At 53.4% G+C, this 27626-nt stretch overlaps 1 protein-coding gene across 7 annotated transcripts in view; it reads right to left on the reverse strand.

The window, feature by feature from the left end:
* Nucleotides 1-2740: 2740 nt before the first annotated feature.
* Nucleotides 2741-27626, reverse strand: part of LINGO3 (leucine rich repeat and Ig domain containing 3) — a 109371-nt gene continuing 84485 nt past the window's right edge. For all 7 annotated transcript variants that reach the window (XM_073324103.1, XM_073324102.1, XM_073324104.1 and 4 more), the window contains one exon: nucleotides 2741-14004. In XM_073324103.1, the coding sequence (XP_073180204.1) occupies nucleotides 12153-13970 (1818 nt within the window). In that variant the 5' untranslated portion in view covers nucleotides 13971-14004 and the 3' untranslated portion in view covers nucleotides 2741-12152. The remainder of the gene's footprint in view (nucleotides 14005-27626) is intronic.

The following is a 27626-nucleotide window of genomic DNA, read 5'->3' on the forward strand; positions in this document are numbered from 1 at the left end:
TTGGAGATTATTCATGGCAGCTATCTGATTGAGTTTCTGGGACCTCCTACCCACAAGCCTCCTTCCCGGTGCCTTTTCAGGAGCCACTCTCACAAGGAGATTCTACTACCAGAGGTGAACTCCCTTCTCACTGGAGACACAGAAAGGGTTCCACCTCAATGTCAAGGGAAGGGATTTTATTCCCTTTACTTCCTGAACCCCAAGAAGAATGGGGGACAGACACCAATTCTTGATCTGAGGCCGCTGAACAGAGTCATGGGAAAGCTAAAATTTCGCATGATTTCCTTGATAATTCCCTCATTAAAGGAGGGCACATGGTTTGTGGCTCTTGGTAGGAAAGACAAATTTTCACATAGACATCCACCCAGCCCACAAGAGGTTCCTCAGGTTCTGCTTTGATCAAGACCATTACCAGTTTAGAGTCCTCCCCTTTGGTCTGGCCACAGCACCCAGGGTCTTTACAAAGGTTTTTTCAGTAGTGGCAGCTTGGATGAGAACAGAGGGGTTTACAGTCTTCCCTTATCTTGGCGACAGGCTTCTGATGGGCAGTTCCTGCAAGGAAGTCCAGCAGATAACCAGTGTTCTGCTCAACCTTCTGCTTTTGCTGCCTGTCTGCATCAATCATGAAAAATCCACACTGACTCCACGACGGTCATACATTTTACAGGGGCGATGTTGGACCTGATCACAGCAAGAGCATATGTCAAGGTTCCTTCCCCACTCTGAACTCTAGGGTACAGATGTGGGGACCTGCATGAAAACCTCCTAAGCTTACTTTTACCAGCTTAGGTTAAAACTTCCTCAAGGTACAAACTATTTTACCCTTGGACTTCCACTGCCACCACCAAACTTTATCTGGGTTCCTGAGAAAACGTAGTTTGGACACGTCTTCCCCCCCACCCCAAATCCTCCCAACCCTTGCCACTCACTTCCTGGGGAAGGTTTGGTAAAAATCCTCACCAATTTGCATAGGTGACCACAGACCCAAACCCTTGGATCTTAGAACAATGAAAAAGCATTCAGTTTCCTTACAAGAAGACTTTTAATAGAAGTAAAAAAAGAATCACCTCTGTAAAATCAGGATGGTGAATACTTTACAGGGTAATTAGATTCAAAACATAAAGAATCCCTCTAGGCAAAACCTTAAGTTACAAAAAAGACACACAGACAGGAATATTCATTCTATTCAGCACAGCTATTTTCTCAGCCATTTAAAGAAATCATAATCTAACACATACCTAGCTAGATTACTTACTAAGTTCTAAGACTCCATTCCTGTTCTGTCCCCGGCAAAAGCATCATACAGACAGACACAGACCCTTTGTTTTTCTCCCTCCTCCCAGCTTTTGAAAGTATCTTGTCTCCTCATTGGTCATTTTGGTCAGGTGCCAGCGAGGTTACCTTTAGCTTCTTAACCCTTTACAGGTGAGAGGATTTTTCCTCTGGCCAGGAGGGATTTTAAAGGGGTTTACCCTTCCCTTTATATTTATGACATATCCACCTCTCGAGCGGTTTGAGGCCATGAGTGCTCTCACACATCAAAGCCAAGACGTCAGTCAGAACTTCCCTCCTTGCGACATGCCCTCACACACACACATGACGCCATTAGCCAGGCTTCATCTTCGCTGCCTACAAGCCTAGCTTCTCTACGTGTACTCAACAGAGAAGGGAACATTAACAGTAAGATTACAAGTCCGCCCACAGTTTGAGACTCTCTGGTCTGGCGGACAAAACTGTAAAATGTTTGTGGGGGATCCCTTTCCTCACACTGACTCCTGCGGCAGCTGTCGTTACTGACACCTCCCTTTTGGGTTGGGGTGCTCACATGGGAGATCATAGAGCACGAAGTGTCTGGATCCTGCGGGAGTCCCGAATGCATATCAATTTACTAGAACTCCAGGTGGTTCAGTGAGCCTGCATCGCCTTCACCGTGCTCGTCCAATCCAGACATATCCAAATAATGTTGGACATCATAAGAACAACATTTTATACAAACAAGCAGTGGGAAGTGAGATCTCTCCCTCTGTGCATGGATGCAGTCGCCCTCTGGAACTGCTGCATCAGCCATGCATAACCCCATCAGAAGCATATTTACCAAGGCTGCAAAACTCCCTAGCAGAGAGCCTGAGTGGACGTTTTTCCACAAATGGGAGATTCACAGTTCAGTTCTTGACAATATCTTCGTCCAACGGGGAACACAAGCTTTGGATCTTTACACCTCAAAACTTCCTTGGTACAACACCAGAGCAGCTCTGGGCAAGGGCTTGAAGCAAGATACCCTACCAATGTCATGGAAGGATCCTCTGGGGTAAACCTTCCCTCTCATCCCATTGATACCACAACCGAAGATCCGCCGACACAGAGCTTGAGTCATCCTGATTACGCCCAACTGGCCAAGACCGCTCTGGTGTATGGATCTGCTGAAGCTCTCAGTTCACTCACCCATGAACATCCCCACATTGCTGGGCCTTCTAACACAGCCCAAGGTCTGGTTCGAGCGCCCCAATCCGGGACTGCTGCCACTCAGTGACAGGTAGTTGCAGAGGCATCAGAAGTAGAGCATGCATGTTCTGAAAGGGTGCAGTCGCTCCTTAACCAGAACACAAAGGACTCTATGAGTCCCCCCACCCCTGCCTCACTAGCCCCCCTGCAAAGCATCAGACCCACCTCTCCTGTCAAGTGAGTTGTTGATCACGTTCCCCCCCCCACAAACTTCATCCTCCCCCCGCCCAATTCTCCTTCATGCTGGCTCTGATCTTGCCTGTGTTCCCAATTTGACCTGTGGGCTGCTGGGGTGGGGGGGGGCAGCGAGCTATGTCATAGTGCTGAAGCCAACGGAAGCATCAAGTCCAGTTCACGATTATTTGTCGCCGCATTGTTCCTCATTCACGAGGACTGGGGTGGGCGACTGGTGCAAAGCACCTGGTAACCCAAGAGCCCTTTAAATAAGTCCCCATTTGGCTCAGGGCTCTCCAGGCGACCTCCAAGCTGTTCCTTGGCAGGGTCAGTAATTGACTTTCCACCAGGTAATAACTGCTGCTGCCCCTGCACTTCTTGAGTTCCTTGTGCAAACGGCTGGGTGGGGGGACTGGGGAACCAGGGATGGGGCCGTGACTGAATGTGGTTGGATAACTGACCAGGTGTCCAGGTATATATGTAGCAGAGACAAGGCCATCTAGTGATGAAAACACTAGGGCACTAGGGCTGGGCAATTGGACTTTTGGTTTCTCTTCCGTGCCAGTAACTTGCTGTGTGACTTTGGTCAAGTCACTTTGCCTTTCTGTGCCTCAGTGTCCCCATTTGTCAAGCAGTGATCATGACACTGACCCGCCTTTGTTCAGTGCTGTGAGAGGGCCACGGGGCAGGTGCTGCATCAGTGACCCTCCACAGGTTGTTTTAGCATCATCTATTAAGTATTTAAAAAACCCGACATGCATAATTACTTCATAATTGATAGCAATTTATTAATCCACCCGGAATCTTAGCAAACTCTCTGTAGGTGCCATGTTAATATAAAGTGGGCCTGTTAACTCTTTCTTAAGCTCTGTGTCCCACCCAAAAAGAAGTACTCATGCCAACCTGAATAATGAAGTTCTCATGCTTCATTATTTGTTTGTTTCCAGCTAGCGATGGATTTAAATCAAGAGATTTACTGAGATTGGAATCTGTCTGGGGCAGGGACCATCTTCGTCTGTTTGTACAGCGCCTAGCACAGTGGGCTCCTGGGGCTCCTGGATGCTACCGCAGCGCACATAATAATAACCAAGAGAGTTTGGGCTGTCTCTTGTTTAGCAGCTGACACTGCAGCAGCTGAATAATTGGATACTAGGCCTGGCAGTTCAGACGGGATGATCTGGATCACACGAGGTGCAGAGACAACTGTCTCCACTTCCCTCTGAATCCTTAGCCTGCCCTGTGGGGTGCTGCTTGCAATGCAGATGTCCATCTGTGAGGCACTCCCTGAGACCATCTCCTGGTTCTGGGGAGAGCCAATGCAGAGCAATCCCTTTCCCCAGACTCATTACAAATGCGTGTGACCCAACGGAGAAATGCTTGGCTGTGTGCCAATCACCAAAGTTAGGGTGTTAGGCCCAGGTCCTCCAAGGTGTTGAGGTGCCCTAGTCCATTGAGATCAGTGGGCGTTAGATGCCTCAGTACCTTTGGGGATCTGGGCCCTAATGGCTCTGTCGGGGGTGCAGGTCCTGCTGTCAGCCAGGGCGGTGTCAATCTGGAGTCACTCCATTGGAGTCAGAGTATGTCTACACTGCACTCTAAGCCCAGCTCTGTGGAACCTGGGCTTGTGGACTCAGTCTTTCCAAGCTCACACTGCATTGTGAACCGGGGCTTACAATTGCTGGACCCGGGTCTACCACCCGTGCTAACAGGTCCATATTGTACTACCCAGCCCTTCTGACTTGGGACTGCAACTTGACCTGCATCCACACCGCAAAGTGACAGGGCTTGGACCCAAGTCAGAGCGGGACTTGGGCTCCGACCCACACCTCTAGCAGGGTCTTAGGTCCTGGGTCCTGAGAGCCAGAAAAGGGGCTCCGTCTCAAACCTGAGTCAGAGCTTGAGCTTAGTGTGACATGTAGACGTACCCATTCGTCTCACTTACCCCAGCTTTAGACTGGAGCAAGTCCATGGCGTGCACGGGAACGACTCCTGATAGCCAGAGCGAGAGAGGCCCAGACTCAGATTCACGCTGGTGTGACAGTGCAGATTTCAGACCCTGATTTGGGAGCACCTGGCCGGTTGTGGCTACGCCCCACTTCTCCTCTTTCCAGGCCGTCAGTCACCGATTCTGCCTTTTCTCCTACGTCGCTCCGCAGAGGGGGAGGAAGAAAAATGACACGGGAGGCGCGTTGCTTTTCTCAGGTATATTTCACATGCTTGTTACATAGGAAACCGGACATGTTCTGTGCGGACAAGGCTTTCCATAGGAACCATCCGGGGCTTCCCAGCTCTTAAGTTTTCACCGCCCCCCCCCCCCCAAAAAAAAACCCCGGACACTGACCATGGCCTTGCTAACTGCGTGGTCGACACCACTTGGACTCCTGACACAACGTGGCATGCATAGCTCTCTGGGGGTGGGCTGGGGGCTGGAGGAGGGATCAGCGGTGGCATTGGTGGGGAGGAAAAGCTTGCAGGTGGCTCCCAGCTGCTGGCAGTCCGAGGGCAGACATGTTGGCATTTTCAGCAGTGGATGAATGAATCGGGGCAAAGGAAAGAGAGCCGCGTTGACATCAGAGGCCAGGCGGGCAGCTCTGGGGTAGGATCTGAATGTCACAGCTTGCGGCTGTTTGGATGGGGCGTGCTCATTAGACCCTTGCAGAGAGGGACTCAAGCCACAATGTTTGGGTGCTGCCCCCCAATTCAGTGTGGGTGCGGGGTCAGCCCCGCTCTTCTGCTTGTCCCTGTGACATGGGCAGGTTGGTCTCTGGGCGCTGCTGCCTTTGGTTAGGCCGTTGGGGCTGCGTGTGTGAAGAGGTGGCGTGGCCAGGGGGAATTGGTCGAGGGGCTCGTGCATAGCCCGTCCATCTCCTTCATGTCTTCTGCCATTCAGTCACGGCCTCCGCCCTGGTTACCCAGCCCCAGTCCCATCTGGGACTGAATTCCCTCCCTGCCCCACGCTTCTGGCTTCTCAATCCAGGCAGGGCCACGGAGCCTCACAAACAGGGGCGCCCCGGCATCCCTGGTGCCTGCCGGCAGTGGCTGAGTAGGGGGTGATGCGGCTACATGGAGGGTGGGGGCTTCTGTTGGGGATGATCCCCCTGACCTGGTTTGAACTAAAGGGTCTGTTTCAACATGTAGGGCCGCACTCGTTCGCAGGGTGAGGCCTGGCACCCATGTGAGCCCAGCTGTGCCAAGGCATGGTGGGGCGGGCTCAGAGTCAGGGCTAGACCCCAATGGTGCCTATGTCTGTCTGTGGAGCCTGGCAGACAGAGCCTGGCCTGACCAGTTCCATGTCACTGTGCTGGCAGCTGAAGAAAGACCCCCCCACCCAAGCTCTGCGGGTCGCCTGTGTGCTAACTGGCTGCAGGCCATATGGACTCAGCAGAGACGTGGGCTCGCCCCTGGTGCCAGGGCAAGCCCCAGAGAGGGACGATGACAAAGCGTCACGTACAGAGGTGGAATGTTTACTTTCTAACAGGGTAAGTCATTCGGGACGGCCTGAAGGTGGATCCCGCTCACCTTTGGGAGGCTCTGATGCTGATGGCCCAGTCTCCGAGGACTGCAGGCCCTGAGGAAGGACATGGTCCCAGAGAGCAGCTGCCGGATCGCGGGGCAATCCCCCATATTGCCCTCTCTTTCTGGGTCCTAGTGATGCCTGCCTTTCCAGCTGCTTGTGGGCGCTCCTCAGGGCTGGTTCCCCTTCCTGAGCTTCCTCGCACTGGGAGAGGCCGGGGGGAACGGGACACAGGGTGAGCAATGGGGAACACACAGGCTCCCCAGGCAGGGGTCAGAAGCCACATTGTGTGAGTCATTTGACCCGGGGCTGGCCAAAGCTCTGGAGCAGAGGCCCTAAAGCCCACAGGGTGCAGGAGATAGACTAGATGACCTAGGTCTTGTCCATCTCTGATCTCAGTGTCTCCGATGAACCAGTCAGGCCATTTGATTCTCTGGCTCAACCTGAATTGCTGCTGTGACCCTTTCGGGTTCCATAACATCCTCCGTGTGGGCTACGTGAACGGGCAGACTCATCCCGGCTGTAACTTCACCCAGGCCAGTGGATTTCATCCAGGAAGGAATTTGGCCTTGTGCCTTTTAGGATTAAATTGTCAAACCCCTTGTGCCTAAAACACATTCACAAAATAACATCTGGGCAGGGTCCTGGTGCCCTTGGGCACACAGTGCTGGGGTCTGCTGCCTGCCCTGACCTACTCCCGGTGCACCAACCCCTCGGCCAACGTGCCTGGGCTGGAGGGTCTGAGTCAGTCAGGAGGGCCGTCTTCCCATTCCCAGGCCTTGCAGCTGGGGTAGCTGCTGCCCGGCAGGTGTGTCATGGCGCAGGGGACGCAGCATCAAGAGCAAAGGGAGGGGGAGAAAACACATAAGGGCTTAAGAGAAAGTGGAGAGGAAAAAACCTGTGAAAATAAAGGAGGGGGGCGGGGGCAAAAAGCCACCCACCTGCCCCAGGGGAGAGGGTGTCAGGCCTCCCAGTCTCCTTCCTGGGGGCGTCTCAGCATCTGAGACCTGTTTTAATCCACCAGGGGAGCCAAGAAACTAACATCTCCCGTGTGAACGTTCGCAGAGAAAGTCCGTGATGGTGCCAGAGGCGGGGGAGGAGGCGGGGGAGGAGATGGTGGAGGGTGGGCGGGGGGAGGATAGCGTCTCTTGAGGTCCTTGGTGCAGAGCAGCGGGGATGGGAGCAGGTGCTCGTGCAGAGGCTGGTATCTGTATGCCAAGCACGCATGTTAATCTGCATGTATATTCATGCCTACAATTTATCATGGGCTATGTTAACACCTCCCCCGGGAGCCATTCATGGGGCTGAACGTAATAATAACACCACTCCGCACTTCAGCTCTTGGATGGAGGCAACAACTCGAGGAGACCTGTTGTCCTGTTCTTGTGCCTGTGAGGCACAGAGGATTCATGATCTTTGGTTTTCTCCAACAGCCATTATAAAATTCAGCCCAAAACATGCAAGCGGTTCTGCTTGTCCCAGATACCCTGGAGTGGTGTCAAGATCCCTGGGACACACACACACACACAGCGGACATAGATTCACCAAAGTTACCCAGCAACAACCCAGGGTGCCTGATCCCCAGTCCTGTTCACGGTTACTCCTGCTGCCCTTAGGAATGGTTTGCACGGGCCCATGCTAGTGAAAATGATTGTGCCAGTCTGCACACTGCAAGGCACATATTGTGGGCCAGATGAGTTGGAGTGCAGCAGAGGGAGCTGAGATTCCCCAGTGCAATGCACAGCCTCTGGCTCGGGGGTTAGAGAACCGGGGCTATGCTGATGGGGAGTAGCCGGGTTTGCAAATTTGCTCTGAAAGATTTGACCTTTTTATTTTTCCATTTTTTTCAAAAACTAAGGGGAAATGACATGATTTAAAAACAAAGGAAGAGATGGGCTCCAGTCCTTCACCCCCTCTACCCACAGTGAGCAGGGGAGCAACCATTCGCTGAGCTGCCTGGTGGCTCCTCTCTGGATGGGAATCAAAGACAAAATCTGCAGGAACTCTGCAAAGTGAAACTGAAAAATATTGCACAGATGACTCATGCCAGCATGGGATTCTGGGCCCAGTCCTGCTTCCTCTGATGCCTCTGGTGCTGTTGACTTCAAAGCAGCAGGATCAGGCCCATCAGCTATATAGTCCCCCTCCCGCTCCCCTTGTTCCTCATTAGTGAGGACACTTTCTTTGCATGCATTCAAGACCTTTGCCTCCTGCTCGTTCCCCATGTGAAGTGAAGATTTTCTGTCTGTGGGGAAAATGATATCACAGATCGAGGAGGCCTGGGACGTCCAATGTGGGATAAAACCGTCGGAGCTGATAAATACGTCTCCTGATGCTGCACGTTGTGGCTACTTAAGGGTAGCATTGGGTGAAACTTTTCAGCCAAAACGTTTTTGTTTTGTTTTTTCGGTGGGGGAAAAAAATTGCAGATTTGGCAACACCAAAGCGCATAGTTAGATTGTGTTGGGAAAAAAATTCAGCGAAAGTCAAAAGGTTTCAACTTCTGCAGTTCAAAATGATGTTTTGTTTGAAAACTGCCTTAAAAGGGATTGTAAAAAAAACACCCCAAACCCCTCACACAGTCGAAATGAAATGTTTTGTTTCGACCCAAACCATGGTTTTTGCTATTTTGATTTGGTAACGTTTTTTAAAAAAATCTGTTTTTGATTTGATTTGAAATTAATTCCGCCCCCCTCTACCTCCCCACCATTCAGAACTGCCAGTGAACCAAAAAAACCAACCCATTATTTGCACAGCTCTACTTAAGACTTCAGACCGCAGCGGAGCTAGACCCCAGCTGCTTCTGCTTCGGAAGCACAGACTCCTGCCACTCAAGCTAAATGCAAATCTCCATTAGCAGTATAGGGCCTATGACACTCAGTGGAGCAGTTCCCATTCCATCCAGTAGAGGACAGTGCTGTGCATGCGCACACACTAACCAGTATATTATGTTATAATGCTCTTATTTTGGGCCTTTCCTCCATGGAGCTCAAAGTGCTTTGCACCCACTAAATCCTGAATTAAGGTGCACACAGCACCCCTACGAGCTGCTCTGTAAGGGACCTACACATTGAGGGTGCCGAATTAGCATTAACAAGCACGGATGATTACATATGAGTAAAATGGGGCAAAGAATGGGGCCATGGCTTGCCCTGGGGTCCCTCCCAAATGACTTTAATAGTAGAACCATCCAGGAGAACGATTTTGCTGGGTACATTACGGGCTGAGTAACGTGGTCAGAGACTGATATCCAGCCAGCTCTGCGTCATAACAGCCAGGGGCCGGGAGGATAATAAAACAGAAGCGGCACCTTCCCGGTGAAACGGGCTTGATGAGCCGGCTGCACTGTAAAGAAATGCCGTCCCTCTAAACATGGCCTTCAGCGGGGAAGAGGTGCAGCAATGTGACTTGTTAGCATTGCTCTGTGGGGCTGGAGAGGGAAAGCTGTGAAACACCCACAGATCCTGGGCAAATCCCGAATCCAGTTCATGCCCACCTGGGATAGTCACTTGCCGCCCTGCCCCCTCCCTGGGGTTCCTTTAAAAAAAAAAATCTCCTGCTATATGGACCCGCTTTGTCTGACATGATCCCAGTTTTCCCTTCAACTCAAAGTTGTGAACAGAAAATGCCGTGGCACAAATGGAGCAGCAAGAAGAATTATTATCCGCGTCTGGGCCAGGCGCGCTCACATGGCTGGGACCTTCGGCCCCTCGGTGGCCGCGGGTGGAAGGGTTAATTGAGGAGGCTAACGCCGCAGTGGCGTTTGCTGTGCTTAACGGTTCTGCCTGTGTTTCTCTGCGGGTTGGAGGGGTGGGAGCGTGCCTTTGTTATGCTATTGTTTAAATAGCTGTTTATTTTCCAGCCTTGTTACAGCCCTACAGGCACGGGAGCATCTGGTATGGTTTTTGCCACTGCCTGGCTGGTCTCTGAAGACCTGGCAGACCTTGCAAGCCAAAGGACCAGACCAGCTTGTGGGTTAAATGGAGATTGCTTCGAGAAAAGACCAGCTGGTTTTTGGGGTGACCCTTTCTTTACATGGCTCAGGCTTTGGATCTGGCTCTGATTGCATAGCTCAGGTGCTCTCTCTTGCGGCCTGGGTCTGACTCTCTGTTTCAATGAGTCTGGTTCACTCTCTCGCTCCACAGGTCAGGACTTCTCTTTTTACACTGGTGGCTGCCTCTTTTGATTTGGGGGTGCCCTCTCAGAGAGTCAGGGTCTCCAAACTGCCCGTGCATTTCTGCATGCCCATTAGTGCAAGCACAAGCGCACACCTAATTTGCACACACAGGTGCCATGGCAATCGAGGCACACTGGGTAACTACTCATCAGCTGGGCAGTTAGATGCACGGCCAGACAAAACATTCCCCTTTCATCCAGGATGGGTGACAGGGCCTCTTTACCCCCAACAGGATCAGGGGCTGAGTATCCTCCATTCCCACAGGGGAGCCAGAGCAGCTCCTCATCATCCCTCCCCACTGTGTGCCCAGCTCCACCCTGCTGTCCTCTGGGAGCAGCTCCACCGAGAACAGGGATGGGGGATTCTCCCCATGTAGGCGCCGACTCTGTGGGTACTCCGGAACTGGAGCACCCATGGGGAAAATAATGGATGCTCAACACCCACCAGCCACAGCTCTGGGACGGCGCTGCTGCCGAAGAGCTGTTCTGCCGTGTGGCCGCCACCAAACAGCTGTTTGGTGGCTTGGGGAGGGACTTGGGGGAGGGCGGAGAGCGGCAGGCTGGCAGGGGCCTCGGGGAGGGGGTGGAGCGTGGGCAGGAAGAGCCGGAATGAGGGTGGGGCCTCAGGGAGGGGGCGGGGAAGGGGCGGGGCCTCGAGAGAAAGGATGGAGTGGAGGTGGAGCCAGAGGGAGGGGCAGGGACAGAACAGAGCGGAGAGGCCAGCAGCAGCGAGAGACGCAGTCGAGACAGTGTCATTTTTTTTACCGTGGTGATTTCCTCTGCGAGCGGGCCAGCTAGCTCGGCCCTGAGCCTGCCGAGGCCTGACCATTACTCACAGGGGCTGCGCTTCCCGTTTCTGCTGCCACCACAACCAGCAGCCTGCTCGCTGGCTTCAAATGCCAGTGTGCTTTGGGGAAATACCGCTCAGCGCCAATGGGGTGGCATTCATGCCTGCACAGACCCGTATGTCTGGAAGGGACTGTCGGGTTGGGTTATTATTGCTTGTGCAGGGGGATTCCCTCCCCAGGCGCCGGGGTTTGCCGCCCCTTCTTCCGAATGCCGAGAGGAACTCCTCTGAGCACAGCACCTCCCCTGTGTTGGATCGAGCCGCCCAGGCTGGTTGGAGCGCATGCCAGGGCAGCCGGGAGCTGCTCTGCCGGAGTCCTTTGTCGCCCAGGAAGACGTCTGTTGGAAATTCATTTAAAAAAAAAAACCCAACAAATTAAAAACGAACCATAAACAACAACCGAGAAAAGGTTCCAGATGGTCTCTTAAAAAAGGAAGCAGGTTTTCCGGGCCCAGACACTGCTTGCTCAAGGTCTGAAAAATGCATAGTTGATACAAAAGAATGTTAGCTACATCGCGAGGCCCTGACCCACAAGGGCTGTGCATGCCTCCTTGGCCCGCTCTTGCCCTCTGGGACCTGGGTGGGTGGGGGGATCTCACTGTTCAAAGAAGGTGGGGTGTGCTCAGAAATGGGAATAAGCCGCTGGGAGGCCCCTGGGGCCGTTTCCAGTGATGCTTCTGCTCAGTTCAAGGCCAACGAGGAAAACCGCTCGCTCCTCCCAGTCACCTCCAAGCCCTTGTGGTCGAACCGAGCCAATGTCCCAGCCAGGTTCCTCCGCGAGTTTTACTGCCTCGATCCTCGGAGGAGTGAAGCCACATGACCAGACGAAGTGGTCACTTGGAAAACAAAGGAAGGATGCTCCTACCCCCTGCCGGGCTCTTGGAGGGCCCCATTTGGCGGCAGGCAGTGGACTAGCAACCACCCTCCTCCTTGGGCCGCTCAGATCATCTTCATGTTGAACTTCCTGGCACTGCCCTGCCCGGCGGTGGTGGTGGGGCCATCCACTTTGCGGAAGGAGTATTCCACGGTGAAGTTGTTTTTGTGCTGTCCCCGCCCCCGGCTCCACACAAAGAGGAGCAGGAAGCAGAAGAGCACGACCCCAAGGAAGGTGATGCAGCCCATGGCCGTGGAGACCAGGATGGTCTTGAGGTCCAATGTAAACTTTAAGAAGACTTGCGTGTTGTTGTGGAAGGTGTCGTTGAACTCGCTGAGGTACAAGGTCCGGTTTGCATAAAGGGAGCCGTCCACGGGATGCCCCTTGACCGTCAAGGTGGCAAAGTAGGTGTCATTGCCTCCGGCATTGCTAGCGATGCAAATGTAGGTGCCACTGTCTTGGACCTGGGCAAAGCGGATTTGCAACGTGCCCCCGGGCAGGACGGTGGCTCGTCCAGTGCTCTTGGTGGTGATCATCCTGTGCTGAGGGGAGACCCAGACGATGGCAGGAAGGGGCTCTCCGTCTGCACGGCAGAGGAAGGAGACAGACTGCCCTTCACGGGCTGTTATGTGCTGCAACTTTCGGTCCCTGATTTTGGGCTTTTGGCAAATGAAGTACTCAAAGAGTATGGAGTCTGGGAAGTCACGCAGGGCGTTGCCCTGGATCTCAGGGGGTGAGGAGCACATGGGCTGCTGCCCGTCGAAGTTGAGCGTCTTGCGGCGCTGTAGGATCCAGAGGAGGCGGCAGTCACAGGCCAGCGGGTTCCTGTCCACGCGCAGCGTCTCCAGCGTGTTCACTGAATGGAAGGTGCTCTCCTCCAGGGTGGAAAGGAAATTGTTGGAGAGGTTGAGGAGGCGGATTTGCCTCAAACCAGAGAACGCTTGAGGCTCCACGGAGACCAAGAAGGCCCCCACCATGTGGAGCTCTCGCAGCCTGATGAGGTCCTTGAAGGAGCCCTTGGGCACAGTGCTGATGGGGTTATAAGACAAGTTCAGGTACATGAGGTACACCAGGTTCTTCAAGGCGGCCGTGGGCACTGCCGTGATGTTGGTGTAGGTGATGGAGAGCGAGGTGAGGTTCAGGCCCTGGAAACTGGTGGGCGAGATGTCCTCCAGCAGCGGCCAGTTGTCGATCTCCAGCTGCAGGAGATTGCAGAGCTTCTTGAAGTTCCCATCTTCCACCGTGGAGATGCTGAGGTGTCGGAGCCGCAGGACCTCCAGGTTTTGGAGGTAGGAGAGGGATTCGGCTGAGATGGCCGTCAGGTTGCATTTCTCTATGGTCAGCTGCTCCAGGCCTAGGAGGCCAGAGAAAGCCCTTTGGGAGATGTACACCAAGTCGTTGTCTCCTACCTCCAGGTTCTTCAGGTTCCTCAGGTCCTGGAACATGTAGTCCAGCAGGATGACTATTTTGTTCTCGCTGATGTCCAGGAGGGTGAGATTGGTCAGCTTGGTGAAGACTCCAGAAGGGATCAGCTTGAGCTGGTTGCCTCGGAGCCGCAAGATCTGAAGGTTAAACAGGTTGCTGAAGGCCCCAGGCTCCACACTGACGATGATGTTCTCGCTTAAATCGAGTTCCTCCAGCAAAGGGTAAGGGGACAGGTCCCCCGGGTTCAGGCAGCGGATCCGGTTCTTGCTGAGCTCCAGGATTTTGGTCTCGGTGGGGATCCCCTCGGGGATGGAGCTGAGGCGTTTGCGATGACACACCACGGACTTGATCTGAGGAGCGCACTCGCAGCGAGCCGGGCAGGCCGCCACCTGGGCTGTGCTCAGAAGAATCCAATGGAGGCCCAGGACTGGAAGCCAACATGTCATTGTGTAGAGCATGATCTTATGGTCGCACTACCATTCTCCCATGCACCTGGAAGAGAAAGACAGAAGCAGTGTTAACCGACTGAACACATGAGATGCTAACAAGGTCCTGTGAAGCTGCAGGCCTGGCTGACTGGCAGCTTTGTGCACTCTTGTACTTTAACAACACTTCACTCTGCTTTTGCACGTTTCACTCAAGGGCTTCTAATGCTCTCCTCAGCGCACTATCAAGCGGCCTAGAGGGAAAATAAAAAAACCTCAGCCCTTAAGGAATTCAAAGCTCTGTGCACACATGAATTAAATAAGCCTTACAACCCCCTGTGAAACGTCAGTACTATTTTGAAGATGGGGAAACTGAGGCACGGGGAGGCAAAGCGACTTGCAAAAGGTCACCCAGCAGAGGCAGGATTAGCACTCAGGACCACCTGTCCCCACCAAGTCTGCACTGATTCCTAATTCAGACCATTCTGCCTCTGGCAGGGCTGGCCGTTGAGTTGGTACACATCAGGATAACTGTTGATTTAATGGAATAACTCAAGTAACTGAGTCTGGCCCTTAATGGGGTATGTCCCAAGTCGTGATTCTCAGGGGCCCAGAACCCTTCAAGCCCTTGTTATCAAGATCCCCTTTGGAATAAGGCCTCGTCTACACATAGGTTGCACGGGTTTAACAAATTGTTTGCTGTGAAGCCAATTCAGTTAAACCAGTATAACTTTGAGTGTGGACGTTCTTATATCAATTTTACCCAAAGTTCATTTCAGAAGGGCAAGCTAAACTGATGCAAGCCAGGTTTAAACCCATGTGACGGTGTCCACACACAAAGTTGCACCAGGGTACCCACGCTGAGTGAACATCACACCTTCAGTTAAATTGACACAGCTTGTGTGTGTAGAGAAGACGTAAGTGTTTTCAGGTGCACGCTTTTGGGTCTGTGTCCTGGTCCAAACTTAACAGCTAGGTCAACATAGCTACGATGCTCAGGGGTCAAAATTCACACCTCCGGAGCGCTGTAGCTATGCTGGCCGAACCCCTGGTGTAGACGCTCTTGATCTAGCTACCACCGCTCAGAGATGAGGAAAAAAAACTTCCATCACTGGAAGAAGCGTCTACACTATGGTGCGACAGGAGCACTGCTACAACTCCATATCTGTGCTGCTCAGCACCCATAGTGTAGACGCGGCCTGTGATTATCTTAACACAGAGGGAGTGAATGTTGTGTGTGTGTGTGTGTAAGTTGTAACTGGTGCACTGAATGGCTCTGCCCTCCTGCCCCACCGTGGTCCTGCAGTACTCCCATTGTGATGTAGCCCTGCCCTGCCCGAGAGGGGTGTGCGTGTGTGTGTGTGTGTGACATCCTGCCAGACACAGCATTCTCGCAGCTGCACGACCTGGGTGCACAGGCTGTTCGCACAGCGTGGATCAGAGGCGTCCTTGTCAGAGTTTGGATTAGGAAGTCTGCAGATTGTACAATTCATTCTTTGTAGATTATAGATTACTGCCGACCTCTGACCCCTGAATTATAATGCACGGGCCTTAGCCTCCTCCATCCGCCCTCCAGCTGATGAAACTGTCCTCGTTTTGCAGGGATTAGAATTTTTCTATCAACTTAATTTTTCTCTGCACTGCCCTGCATCCTCCCCAACCCCCTTGCAGTCTTTCGCCCTCCCTCACTTCCAGATCCTTTGCCCTTTCTCTGCCAGCGTCCATCTGTCTATCTTACAATGCTTTACACACAGTAATGACACCTCACACTAGGCAGGTGTTATTAGCCCCATTTTACAGCCCGGGGAAGTGAGGTGCAGAAGGCTGGAATGACGCGCCAAAGGATATGCTGAATCCCTGGCTGGGGCAGGCCCCTAACTTAGCAGTCAGCCATGTCCTTCACTACCTACTAGGCCATGCTTTCCCCTCCGTTCATATGAGTTTAGTGGTCACTGGCTAATCCCTTGTTGGCCAGGTCACCAGAGATGGAGTTTGTGAACCTTCTGGACAAAAGGCAAAGCTCCCCTGAGCGCTTGTGGGAGGTAATGGAGTGATGGGGGAGGGAGGAGGGTGTAAGAGAATTTGCTATGTGGTTCTGGCTTACATTATTGTTGTTATTGTGATGAGCCTAATTTTACATTGGTGCAGAATTAATTATATGCTATGATATTTTATATCTAGGTGCTGTACAAACACAGAATGAAAAGACAGCCCTGTCCCAGATGGCGGCTACTCATCGAAGTAGTTTACACTCTATTTATTGTTAGGGTCAATGGACCTGACAGCTTGGAGCTGTGACAATCTAACTAAACACCTTCAATGGACGCGAGGGCAGGCTGGGACTCTGTGCTTGCCAGAGACTCGAATGAACCATTGCAGGGTTCACGTTATACTAGGGTGAACTGACAGCAAGTGTGAAAAAACGGGACAGAGGGTGGGGGGGTAATAGGAGCCTATATAAGAAAAAGTCCCCCCAAATGGGCCTGGCCCTTTAAAAACGGGCCATCTGGTCACCCTACGTTATACCCTCCCTCCCTGGCCAGGGGGGTCTCCCAAAAGCCGCGTTGCCTGGAGCTGTGGGGAGCACGTGGGGTCCAACCTGACTCTCCACCCTCCTCTCCTGGGAGCCCTGACAGATCCAGTCACTCCTTTCTCTGCTGACATCTGGCTTATGAGCCTGTCTGCCTGGCTTACTCCTCTTGTCTCTTTCAGTCATTTCCTATTAACAGGCCCTCCTTCTCTAACTGGCTTTCCCAGCTCCTGCTGGCAGTCCCTTAATGAGCCGTCCCCGTTTCTGCGTGCCAGAGTTGTAGGGCTGTGGGCCGCACCATTCGATTCGGGCAGCATTGAGCTCCCAAGGCAGTAAATACCCGGGATCTGCCACATCGCGCAGCTGGGCCGACTCCTCCACTCGCTGGCCACCGTGGTACCACTCACCGTGGTTATCTGATGGCGACAGGGACGGGGCCCCGGTCACTGCTGTGGAGCTACACCAGGGCCGGATCTGGCCTCATGAGTCACACAGCCGTTCGGGTTGAGAGCGAGACACCACGTGGCAGGAGCGAGGCCAAGCGGAGTACTGAGAGTTTGACGACACTGGTAGCTGGGGTGGGGGTGGGGGGTGTTCACTGGGACCCCCCAGGAGACGTGTACTTACAGATTGTGCTTTGAGCGCCACGTCCAGCTCGTGGTCCCCAGAGCATCCCTGAGCGCTCTAGTATGGTGCAAAGCTGGCGTCAATCCGTGGGCCTGGTGCAGCGGGAGGGCTTGAGTTGTGTGACTCAGCATTCGGGGGTCACTTGAACCTGAACCTCAAAAGGCAGCTTTGGGCCAGGGACCCAAGTGATCCCACTCTGGGTTGGGTCCTGACTGTCTAATCCGCCTCTCTCCCAGCACGTCCGGTACCCTAAGGGTTAATATGTCAGGGGGTGGGGGTGGGCGGGGGGTTTAAGACCCAGGAGTGCTGTGGAGTCACGACTGTGCGGAAGACACACATTAAAAATCTTGTACCCGGGGCGGACCCCCCCCCCACTACGGCACATCATTGCAAAACTCGACAACCGTGCATCAGTAGCCAAGCGCTGCTGCTCTTCGGCAAATAAAGGGGCAGCGTCTGCCCGCAGCCCAGCGGCTCTGAAGAGCTACTCTGCATTTACACCGGCGCAACTGAGAGCAGCATCCCACCCGAACCCGTCATTCAAAACGATTTCAGCTCTTTTCCCTCTGTGTGACACGAGCTGGGGGAAGGGGCAGTGTCTCGGGCCAGGCCCCAGAGGGTGAGTGCGTGTGGGCAGCATTGTCAAAAGCACCTATCTGACTTAGGAGCCCATTTGCAAAAGGGACATAGACCCAGAGTTTCAAGGTACTTAGGCACCTAAAGCTGCAGAGCCGTACCTTGAGCAAGTCACAAATTGCTGTATGCACCTAACTGCCACTTTAAGAGCCTAAATCCCAGAATCGCCCCCCCCCCACTGGGCTCTGCAAAAGCCCTGCTCAGCTGCCCCCCATAGGTGCCTAAACCCACTGGGCACCTACAGTTTTGCAGTAAAAGGTCCCTTAGTGCCTATATTTCCGCCTCTGAGCATGAGCCCTGCAGCCCCACGCCTGGAGACCAGACGCCCAAGGCCCAGAACAATGCACCCACATGCCTGCAGGGCTCAAGCCAGGAAGTGTGCTCAGAGGAGGAAGAGCAACCTTATCGCCTGTAACCCACTGGGTACAGCACTCACCTGGGAGACTGCCCCAGTTCACAGCCCCCACTCCACCGGAGCGGGAGAAAGGCTTTGAAGCAGCCTCTTCCCCCTCTCAGGGGAGCGCCCTACCCACCAGGCCGTGGGAGAGCCCAGTGTGGGCGTCCCTCGCCCACGTTTCTTTGTGACGTTAGCCCCAGTGGGATTTTCAAAAACGCCCAAGCACCCAGCTCCCACTGATTTCTGCCTCCTGTCTGTAGCTTTAGGCTCCTGAGGGCAACAAAAATGATTAGGGGACTGGAACACATGAGTTATGAGGAGAGGCTGAGGGAGCTGGGATTGTTTAGCCTGCAGAAGAGAAGAATGAGGGGGGATTTGATAGCTGCTTTCAACTACCTGAAAGGGGGTTCCAAAGAGGATGGCTCTAGACTGTTCTCAATGGTAGCAGATGACAGAACGAGGAGTAATGGTCTCAAGTTGCAGTGGGGGAGGTTTAGATTGGATATTAGGAAAAACTTTTTCACTAAGAGGGTGGTGAAACACTGGAATGCGTTACCTAGGGAGGTGGTAGAATCTCCTTCCTTAGAGGTTTTTAAGGTCAGGCTTGACAAAGCCCTGGCTGGGATGATTTAACTGGGAATTGGTCCTGCTTTGAGCAGGGGGTTGGACTAGATGACCTTCTGGGGTCCCTTCCAACCCTGATATTCTATGATTCTATGATTCTATGACCTCTGAAAACCTGGCCTTAAGGCCCAGAACTGCAAAGGTCTTTAGGCGCCTAACTTCCATTGAAACCAACATGAGTTAAGGACTGGAAGTTAGCAGGCTCGCTAAGTCCTGTTGGAAACTGGCATGAACCAGCCCTCCTTGCCAGGCCCAGCAGAGAGGTCAAGGCGGGCATGGGCCCCGGGTGGCTCATCCACCTTGGAGGTGGGCACTCTGGGATAGGCCTGAAGCACACAGCCTCGGCTGCGCCCAGTGCTGATCAACAGAGGCTGCGACTCTCCCAGGTCGGCCGTCCCACGCCCTTCGCCAGCACGGAAACGTGCTATTTTAGGGGCCGCGGCTGCAGGAATTTGAATGCCGGGGAATCAATTATGCTGCTGATGGGGGAGAAACTCCATCCCTCCACCTCTGGTTTATAAGCAGCTTTGTATTTAAAAACCTCTTTGCTTCTCCTCATTGTCTGTGAGCAGAATATTCAAGGCAGGGGAGACGAAAGCTGGGGAATGTGAGCACTGGCAGGTTGGGGCTAGTGCCAATCGGGAAGCTGCCAGCTTTGCTCGCTGTGTAATAGGCAATTTATCTATTGGTAGTGGCGATGCAACGGGAGGGAGTGGGAACGAGCATGGTGCCTTCTAGCTCTTGGCCTGTGCTCTAGACGCCTTAGATCTCAGTAAGAGTTCACGCTAGGTCATCGGCGCGCTGCTCTGGGGGATGCCGGCCTGGCTGGCCTTCCCGAGCTGCCGCGTGGCGTGGTCACGAGAGGGAGAGGAGGGGATGCTAAGTGGCTACGGAAAGCCCCGGGCATCTATGTTTAGCCATGCAGCTGTCACCCAGTGTCACTAAACTGCAGGAGCCCGTGGCGGGCAGGACAGACATGGTGGAGTTCGTTGTGAGCTGAGCCAGAAGCCCATTGGAGCTGGGGAAACTGGGTCTGACCCCGAGATGGCTCGGGACCCCGACTCACTGGGCAGCGAGCCAGCCATGGCTGCCCCTTCCGCTCGACGGGTGCCGCCCACCCACACGCTGTGGGTCACGCCACTCATGTCTGTGGGCCTGTGGGCATGTATGCCCACGTGTGTGTGTGCGTGCACGCCTGAGTATGTGTGCTTTGGGTGCTCACGTTCACACGTTCTGCACGGGCAGGAGTATGTGTTTGTGTGTGTGTGTGTGTACATCCGTGTGTGAACGCACACATGCCACCTGGGGACAGGGGGATGGGCTCAGATAGAGGCCACCCCATTCAACTTGACGCATTTGAAAAATGCTTCCTGCTACCTCGGCCCTCAGGTTATCTATGGCCAGCAGTTAAGGACAATAAGGACAATTTCCATCATTGGAGGTTTTCAAGAGCAGGTTAGACAAACACCTGCCAGGGCTGGTCTAGATAATCATAGAATCATAGAATCATAGAATATCAGGGTTGGAAGGGACCCCAGAAGGTCATCTAGTCCAACCCCCTGCTCAAAGCAGGACCAATTCCCAGTTAAATCATCCCAGCCAGGGCTTTGTCAAGCCTGACCTTAAAAACCTCTAAGGAAGGAGATTCTACCACCTCCCTAGGTAACGCATTCCAGTGTTTCACCACCCTCTTAGTGAAAAAGTTTTTCCTAATATCCAATCTAAACCTCCCCCACTGCAACTTGAGACCATTACTCCTCGTTCTGTCATCTGCTACCATTGAGAACAGTCTAGAGCCATCCTCTTTGGAACCCCCTTTCAGGTAGTTGAAAGCAGCTATCAAATCCCCCCTCATTCTTCTCTTCTGCAGGCTAAACAATCCCAGCTCCCTCAGCCTCTCCTCATAACTCATGTGTTCCAGTCCCCTAATCATTTTTGTTGCCCTTCGCTGGACTCTCTCCAATTTATCCACATCCTTCTTGAAGTGTGGGGCCCAAAACTGGACACAGTACTCCAGATGAGGCCTCACCAATGTCGAATAGAGGGGAACGATCACGTCCCTCGATCTGCTCGCTATGCCCCTACTTATACATCCCAAAATGCCATTGGCCTTCTTGGCAACAAGGGCACACCGCTGACTCATATCCAGCTTCTCGTCCACTGTCACCCCTAGGTCCTTTTCTGCAGAACCGCTGCCTAGCCATTCGGTCCCTAGTCTGTAGCTGTGCATTGGGTTCTTCCGTCCTAAGTGCAGGACCCTGCACTTATCCTTATTGAACCTCATCAGATTCCTTTTGGCCCAATCTTCCAATTGGTCTAGGTCCTTCTGTATCCTATCCCTCCCCTCCAGCGTATCTACCACTCCTCCCAGTTTAGTATAATACTGAGTCCTGCCAGGAGTGCAGGGGGCTGGACCAGCTGACCTCTCGAGGTCCCTTCCCGTCCTACGATTCTATGGTGCCATGCTGGGTGACAGGCCAGGTGGGGTCCCAACTCCCTTGCACCCGCCTGAACGTTGGAGCCCCCACTAATGGGAGATGGGGGTGACGGCTAGGCAGGCTCAGGAGGAGCCCGCGTTAATCCAGCGGGGGCACTGACTAATCTCCACATTTCCCAGCAGTTCCCCCTTGAATGTTATTCCATTGCACGGCACCGGTGGTGTAAGGGCCACCGGCCAGGGGCTCAGTGTCTGGACCTGAGATCTCAGTGGGGAGGATGCTGAGACAGGGACATCTCCAGACAGGTGGGAGCTCTTTGCAGCAGGAAATGGGCTGATCTGTGTGGAACACACCCCGGGCTCCTATGGGGAAGGCTACCCCTGGAGAGGTGTGAGTGACGTTGCTTGAACTCACTGGCGCCCCCTCTGCCAAGCTTTGTGGGGGGGGTGGTCAGGTCTGTATAATGTGGTGGGGGTGGGGATGGGGCTGCCCCATTCCTGGAAGAGGATCAGCTTCAACGGATCTCCCAACTTGAAACATTTTTGTGAAAAAAAAGGTCTGAACTTGTCGAAACGGCCCCTTTTGACATTTTCAGCACAAAACGTTGTGGGATTTTGGCATCAAAGTGACTTTACGCCTTGAAAGTTTAGTAAATTTAGACAACCAAAAAAAAAAAAAGGTTTAAAAAAGTCAAAATACAAATGAACCGTTCGGCCTGGACTGAACAGACTCGTTTGCATATTTGTCACTTTGCGAAAATTCTTTAGATTTTGACTTTTTCTCCTGATTCGGGATGGGAAAATCTCCCAGGGTGGGAAAACCATTTCCTGCCCAGCCTTGCCCATCACCAGGGTATCTGCCTAGTGACCAGTCTTGTCAGGAGAACTGGCATCAGACCCTTCGGGGCAGCAGTATCAGGTACAGCTTTGACTGCTGCTTTCTCTGGGGACAGCCCCAGGGCATTCAGAGCAAGGCCTGGAACAACCCGTGAGTGCGAAGTTTTGGAAGTGATCATTAGATCCTGACAGCTGAGTGCCTCGAATAGCTTCGGCAGCCTCTGGCTATTGGCGTTGAAGGACATTCCTCCGAGGACATTCCTCCATCCCTAACCACAAATGATTTCAGAGCTAGGACCGGCCACTTCCACCTGCATATCAGTACCAGCAGGGAGCTGACGGTGGTGAAGTCCCACCTGCGATGGGGGTTAGAACACAAGGCGACTTTAACCTCAGCACGATGTCCAGATCTGCCTCCACTCTCACCCCAGCCTCAAAGCAGAGCAGGCAGGGGTCTGCTTGCCCCAGTGCCCAGCTGGGTGACAAAGGGTGAGTGGAGCCACCTTCAATCAACCACAGATACCAATGGCTCTAACCACCCTTTGTCTCCAGTCTCAGGGCCTTAGTGGAGCCATCAGTGTCCTTCACCATCTCCAGCTGGCCAAAGGATCGCGTCCCTTCCTTGCAGACGAGGGTCCTGCCAGTCAATGGTCTGTTTGCTACCTTGGGGCTGGCCTCTCTGGATGGTCTACGCGGGGCTGGGTTTGAAGGCAGTCGGAAGCATCAGCTAGCACGGAAGGTGGCCAGGCACCCATGCAGGGGAGCAGGTTCTCGCACCTTTGCACTGCTCGTGGGTGCTCCAGAGACGGGCGCCGGTGATGCAGCAGGGGGGCGCTCTCCCTTCTGCGTCAGAACGTATCCCGTGGCCCAAAGGTTTGGCCTGGGGCCAAGGCTCCCGGGGAGGGGTATCTGTCTGAGTTTGGGGCAGAGGCTCAGGGGCAGGTTGGTTGGAGGTGATGGTACAGGGGCGCAGGTTTGGGACAAAGGTTCGGGGTAGGGCTCAGCTCTGAGTTTATCCAAACTGGTTCAGCCTTCTTTGCTTCTGAAATCTAGAGAAATCCTCCCCTGGGTCTGTCCTAGCCCCCTCCTCATGGCGTTTCCCTCTTCATCCCAGGCCTGTGTCCTAAGAGGGGATAGTTTTCTCCCTGTCCCCTTTGCACCTGTCTTTCCCTTCTAATGCCCCCTGGATGTGCCCAGCTCCCCCTACCCCATTGAACACCCCCCCCCTTTCCGTTGTGACGAGGATTTTAACAAGAAGAGAAAATGGCAGCTGAACAAATCAACTGGTATAAGAATCTGAGGATGGTAACAAGAGCCGAAAATGCCACCCAAGGACTTCGATTCACTGACCTTGTGGCGATGGTAACTAGGCTGGAAAATGGCAGACACCCCTGTTCTTTCTTGTTACCCTCTGGAGACGCTGATGGGGCCTGAGGACATGAATGCCGGTCAAGGGGCTAGCACCCGACTGGCAGCCCGTGACTGTCCCCTGATACCATCGCAGGGCTGGGGGGGTACTGGGGTGGGCGTTCCTGCATGAGGCTACTAAGGACAGTGATCCATCATCGGGGTGTTGTGGAGAAAAGGGACTGACTGAGGTAACATGGGACAGACCTCTGCTCTGCCAGCCCTGGGCACCCACACAGCTCTGCTGGTGCCCCTCACTCCTCACCGGCAGCACCCCAGGGCCAGATTCATACATCAGCAAACTAGGCACATGCCTGGGGCCCAGATTTGTGGAGGCCATTAAAATGCCTTGGATCCAAATTTGTGTGTGTGTGTGTGGGGGGGGCCTTGGGGTGGGGGCAGTGTGGCTAGGCCAAACCTGAGTGAGTGGCACTGTGATCTGGTGCTCCCCCCGGCCATTCTGAACCATCAGAATGCTCACAACCCCCCTGAAAGTCCAACATGCCCCCACAGGGGTGTGCCCCCCAGGTTGAGAATCTCTGTTTAGAAGGTCAGAGCCGAGAACTGCATGTTTGCCTAGGACCCTGTGATGGGTTAATCTGGGCCTGAGCATCCCTCTGCAGCTAGTCCAGTCCTGGCCCACCCCACAGCTCTGCCAAAGCCCCTCGCTCCTGCCCTACACAATCGCCTGCCATCCCTGGGAGAGATGGTCCAAACCACCAAGTTCAGCATCAGATCCAGCTTCCCCCGAATTCATGGAGGGGTTGGTTTGGGACCATCTGCTTCCTGGCAAGACCAGCTGAGTACCCCAACTTTTAGAGGTGGAGTCAAGCTTCCAAAATGGGGCTTTCAAACTCCCTGAAGTTTGACATTTCCTGAAGTCCCAAACCAGAGGGCAATGGAGATTGAGGGTTTTGAATATACAACTTCAGACAGATAAGTGGGGTTATTGTAGCTTCCGTGCTCAACATCTTCATACAGAATTTCTTTTCTACAGCTGTCAGGTACAGCCGTGAATGGGTGTCTAGGAGTTAGAGCGGGGCTCTGGGAATCTGCTCTTCTGGGATCTGGTCCTAGGTCTGGCACTGGCTGGGGCAAGTCTCATTCCCCTCTCTGTGCCTCATTTTACCTGTTTGTAAAATGGGTATAGTGTTACTGTAATGAGCTGAGATGGGCGTAACCACTGCTCTCTGCTGGAAGGAATCAGAATGGCTCCGTGTGTCAGAGTATTTATCATGCTACCAGACATCCTACTTCAGCTCAAGGGGCAGGGCCCTGCGCTTCTGTAGCAGGAGTGTCTGAGTTATATCCCCTCTGCCACCATGAAGTCTGGACTGTCCATGGCATGCAGCCTAGAGAAAAGCAGGGTGGTCTGTGTGCCTGCAGATTGACCCAGTGCTAGCCTCCCTCTCCGGGGCATGGACAGGGTTAGTTAGCGTGGCACTAGCATGCTGACCCCTGCGGGCAATGCCTGTGAGAGGCTGTGCAAAGGACTCTCCCCTAGTGCTTACTAAGGCTGTTCAGTATCCCATGTGGATTATTGACACTGTGACAAGAGCCAGAGATGTGTCCCGATGGGCGATGAACCCCTAGGATCCTGGCAGCCAGGTCAGCTGTGCTAGGATGTGTCCCTGTCCCCGTCCCCAGTTCGCCATCACGGGGCACTGAACAGCACTCCAGCCTCTGATGCCAGGTGCAGGCGCCCAGCTGGACTGTGAAGAGGGGCCTCCGTTGATTATACACAGGAACCAAAGGTGAGTGATTTCAGCAGTGGAAGGAGAAGCTCTCAGCTGACTCAACTCTGCTCCCCAGAATAGGTCTGTTTATCTGCCACCTCTCCACCCGGCCTCTTCCCTTCCTGGCTGCAGTATTTATCTGCTTCACATGCTCACTAATGCCTCCCTTCCACTGCATGTCTGATCTCCATCAGACAACAGCATCTCTGCCTTTATCAGCCATCTATCTACAATATGTATCTAAGCAGCTCTGCCCCTCTGCGGCATCTTCCTGTTCTCTCTACACCAGATCTGTCCCTCAGCAGAATCTACCTACTGTACTGCTGTATCTACACCATCTTTTAATAAATCCCTGGGCACCTAGGACGTCACTGGGCACTTTATGGTCACAGCAGGGATAGAATTTCAGCTTCTGCTCCACAAGCCCTGGCTTCTGCCACTTGACCCACATGAGAAGCACTGTAGGGCTCATGACACACAGCTGTGTCTTTCTGATTCCATCCAGTAGGGGGCAGCAGAGCATATAAACATTAATTAGTTCACTGCAGTGTATAACCTCTGTGTAGCAGGTCTCCTGCTCATGGTTGCAGTGAACTGGTGACAATACACCAGTTGGCTAGAACTGGTGAATGGGAATGGGATATGCAGTGTTTCTTATTCCCATCCCACCTGGGTCAGTGAGAAAAAGATGGGTACCGTAGGATTAGAGCTGAAATTTTTAGGACGCAAAGGGGTTTTGCAGCTGAAAAAAACCTGCCTTATTTTCTAAAATAAAAAAAAACCTCCTGAAAACCTGCTGACTTTCTAAATATGTTTCCCCCCCGCCCCCTGGAACAATTTGATCAACATCTTTACCTACACCATTCTCAGAACTGTTACTCACATTTTTCGCTTGTTTTTGGTTAATCAAGAAATTTCAACAACGGTGGTTTTTTTAGGACCAGTTCTGACCTTTATGATTAAAAAAAAGTCATGAAAAACACGCCTGTGGTTTTGAATCCTGCAAAAGGGAAACCACTTCAGAACCTCTTAAGTTTCTGCAATTTTTAAAAAAATGTAACCACCACCAACAACTTCGTATGTTGCTCCTTTCGTGAGATGGCCTCAGTGGCCATGTACCTATAATGTAAAACCCGCCAGCAAAGATTGTGTTTATTGTGACCCTTGGTTATTACACTCGGCAGAGAGACCCAGGGCTGACTGAGCCATGCAATCAAAGCATGGGGTGTGTGTGTGTGTGGGGCAGGATAAAGCGAAACCTTCTGCCTTGCCCTAATATAGGCAAGTACTGTTCACACTACCCTCCTAAGGTTGGTGGTGCATGTCCTCACCAGGAGTGCTTGCACCTAGCTAAGAAGGGCAGTGTGAGGAGCTGAAAGCCTGGGTTCTCAACTCCATTGGCCGCTCCCTGCCAGGAGCCTGGCTGCCCCACTGGCTCCTGGCGGGCTGCCCTCCCCGCTTCCCATTCCCTGCCCAGGGCTTCTCCCCTGTCCGCTCTCTGCCTGGAGCCCAGAAACCTCCTCAATTTCAGGGGTCCAGCTGGGAGCCCTGGGAAGCTGCTGGGGCTTCTCCTGACCTGAAATTGACGAGACAGCCAACAGCTGTGTCTACACAGACACTGTGTTGCCCTAACTACATGGACATAAGTCTTACACCCCTCCTGGCAGTGGAGTTAGGATGTCGGTGCACTAGGGCACTTACATCGGTGGGAGGACGGCTGTAGTGCAGACACTGACATGATTAGGTGGACACAAGCTGCCTAATGCCGACCTGTGTAGTATAGACCAGCCCAAAGGTATAAAGAAATAGTTGGCTGCAAAGCGATATCCGGTGCTGGGGACATGGTCTGAAGCTCATTCTAGCCTCTCCACTCTTGAGGCTTGAACTTTGGGTCTGCTGGGAATTTCAGCCCCAGGTGCAGGCTGGTATTTTATCGCTGCCTGCTGGATGCGCTCACTCTCTCTGCTTGCCTACCTTACAGCTCGCAGCACGACATGACCCTGACCGCCACTCAGCAGCCAGTGCAGACTTAGCAAAATCCAGGGCACCACAGTATCAGCGAACCTGGCCGGAGTGAACCTTCTGTGGCACAGAGCAGGCTGTTGGTTCTCCCCAAGCATCCCTGTCTCTGTATTTACCTAGCCCAGAGAGCAGGGGTTCCCGAACTTTGTCTTTCTGAGCTCCCTGCCCCCAACACATTACAAAAACTCCACAGCCCACCTGTGCCACAACACCTGCTTTTCTGCATATAAAACCCCGGGCTGGTATTCGGGGGTAGCAAGCAGGGCAATTGCCCGGGGCCTTGCCACAGGGGCCCCCGTAAAGCTAAGTTGCTCAGGCTTCGGCTTCAGGCCCGAGTGGCCGGGCTCAGGGACCCGAGCATCAGCCCTATGCGGTGGGGCTTCCGATTTCTGCCCTGGGCCCCAGGGAGTCTAACGCTGGCCCTGTTTGGCGGACC

The sequence above is a fragment of the Lepidochelys kempii genome, chromosome 25 (assembly GCF_965140265.1).
Source record: "Lepidochelys kempii isolate rLepKem1 chromosome 25, rLepKem1.hap2, whole genome shotgun sequence".
In the NCBI taxonomy this organism is placed as follows: domain Eukaryota; kingdom Metazoa; phylum Chordata; order Testudines; family Cheloniidae; genus Lepidochelys; species Lepidochelys kempii.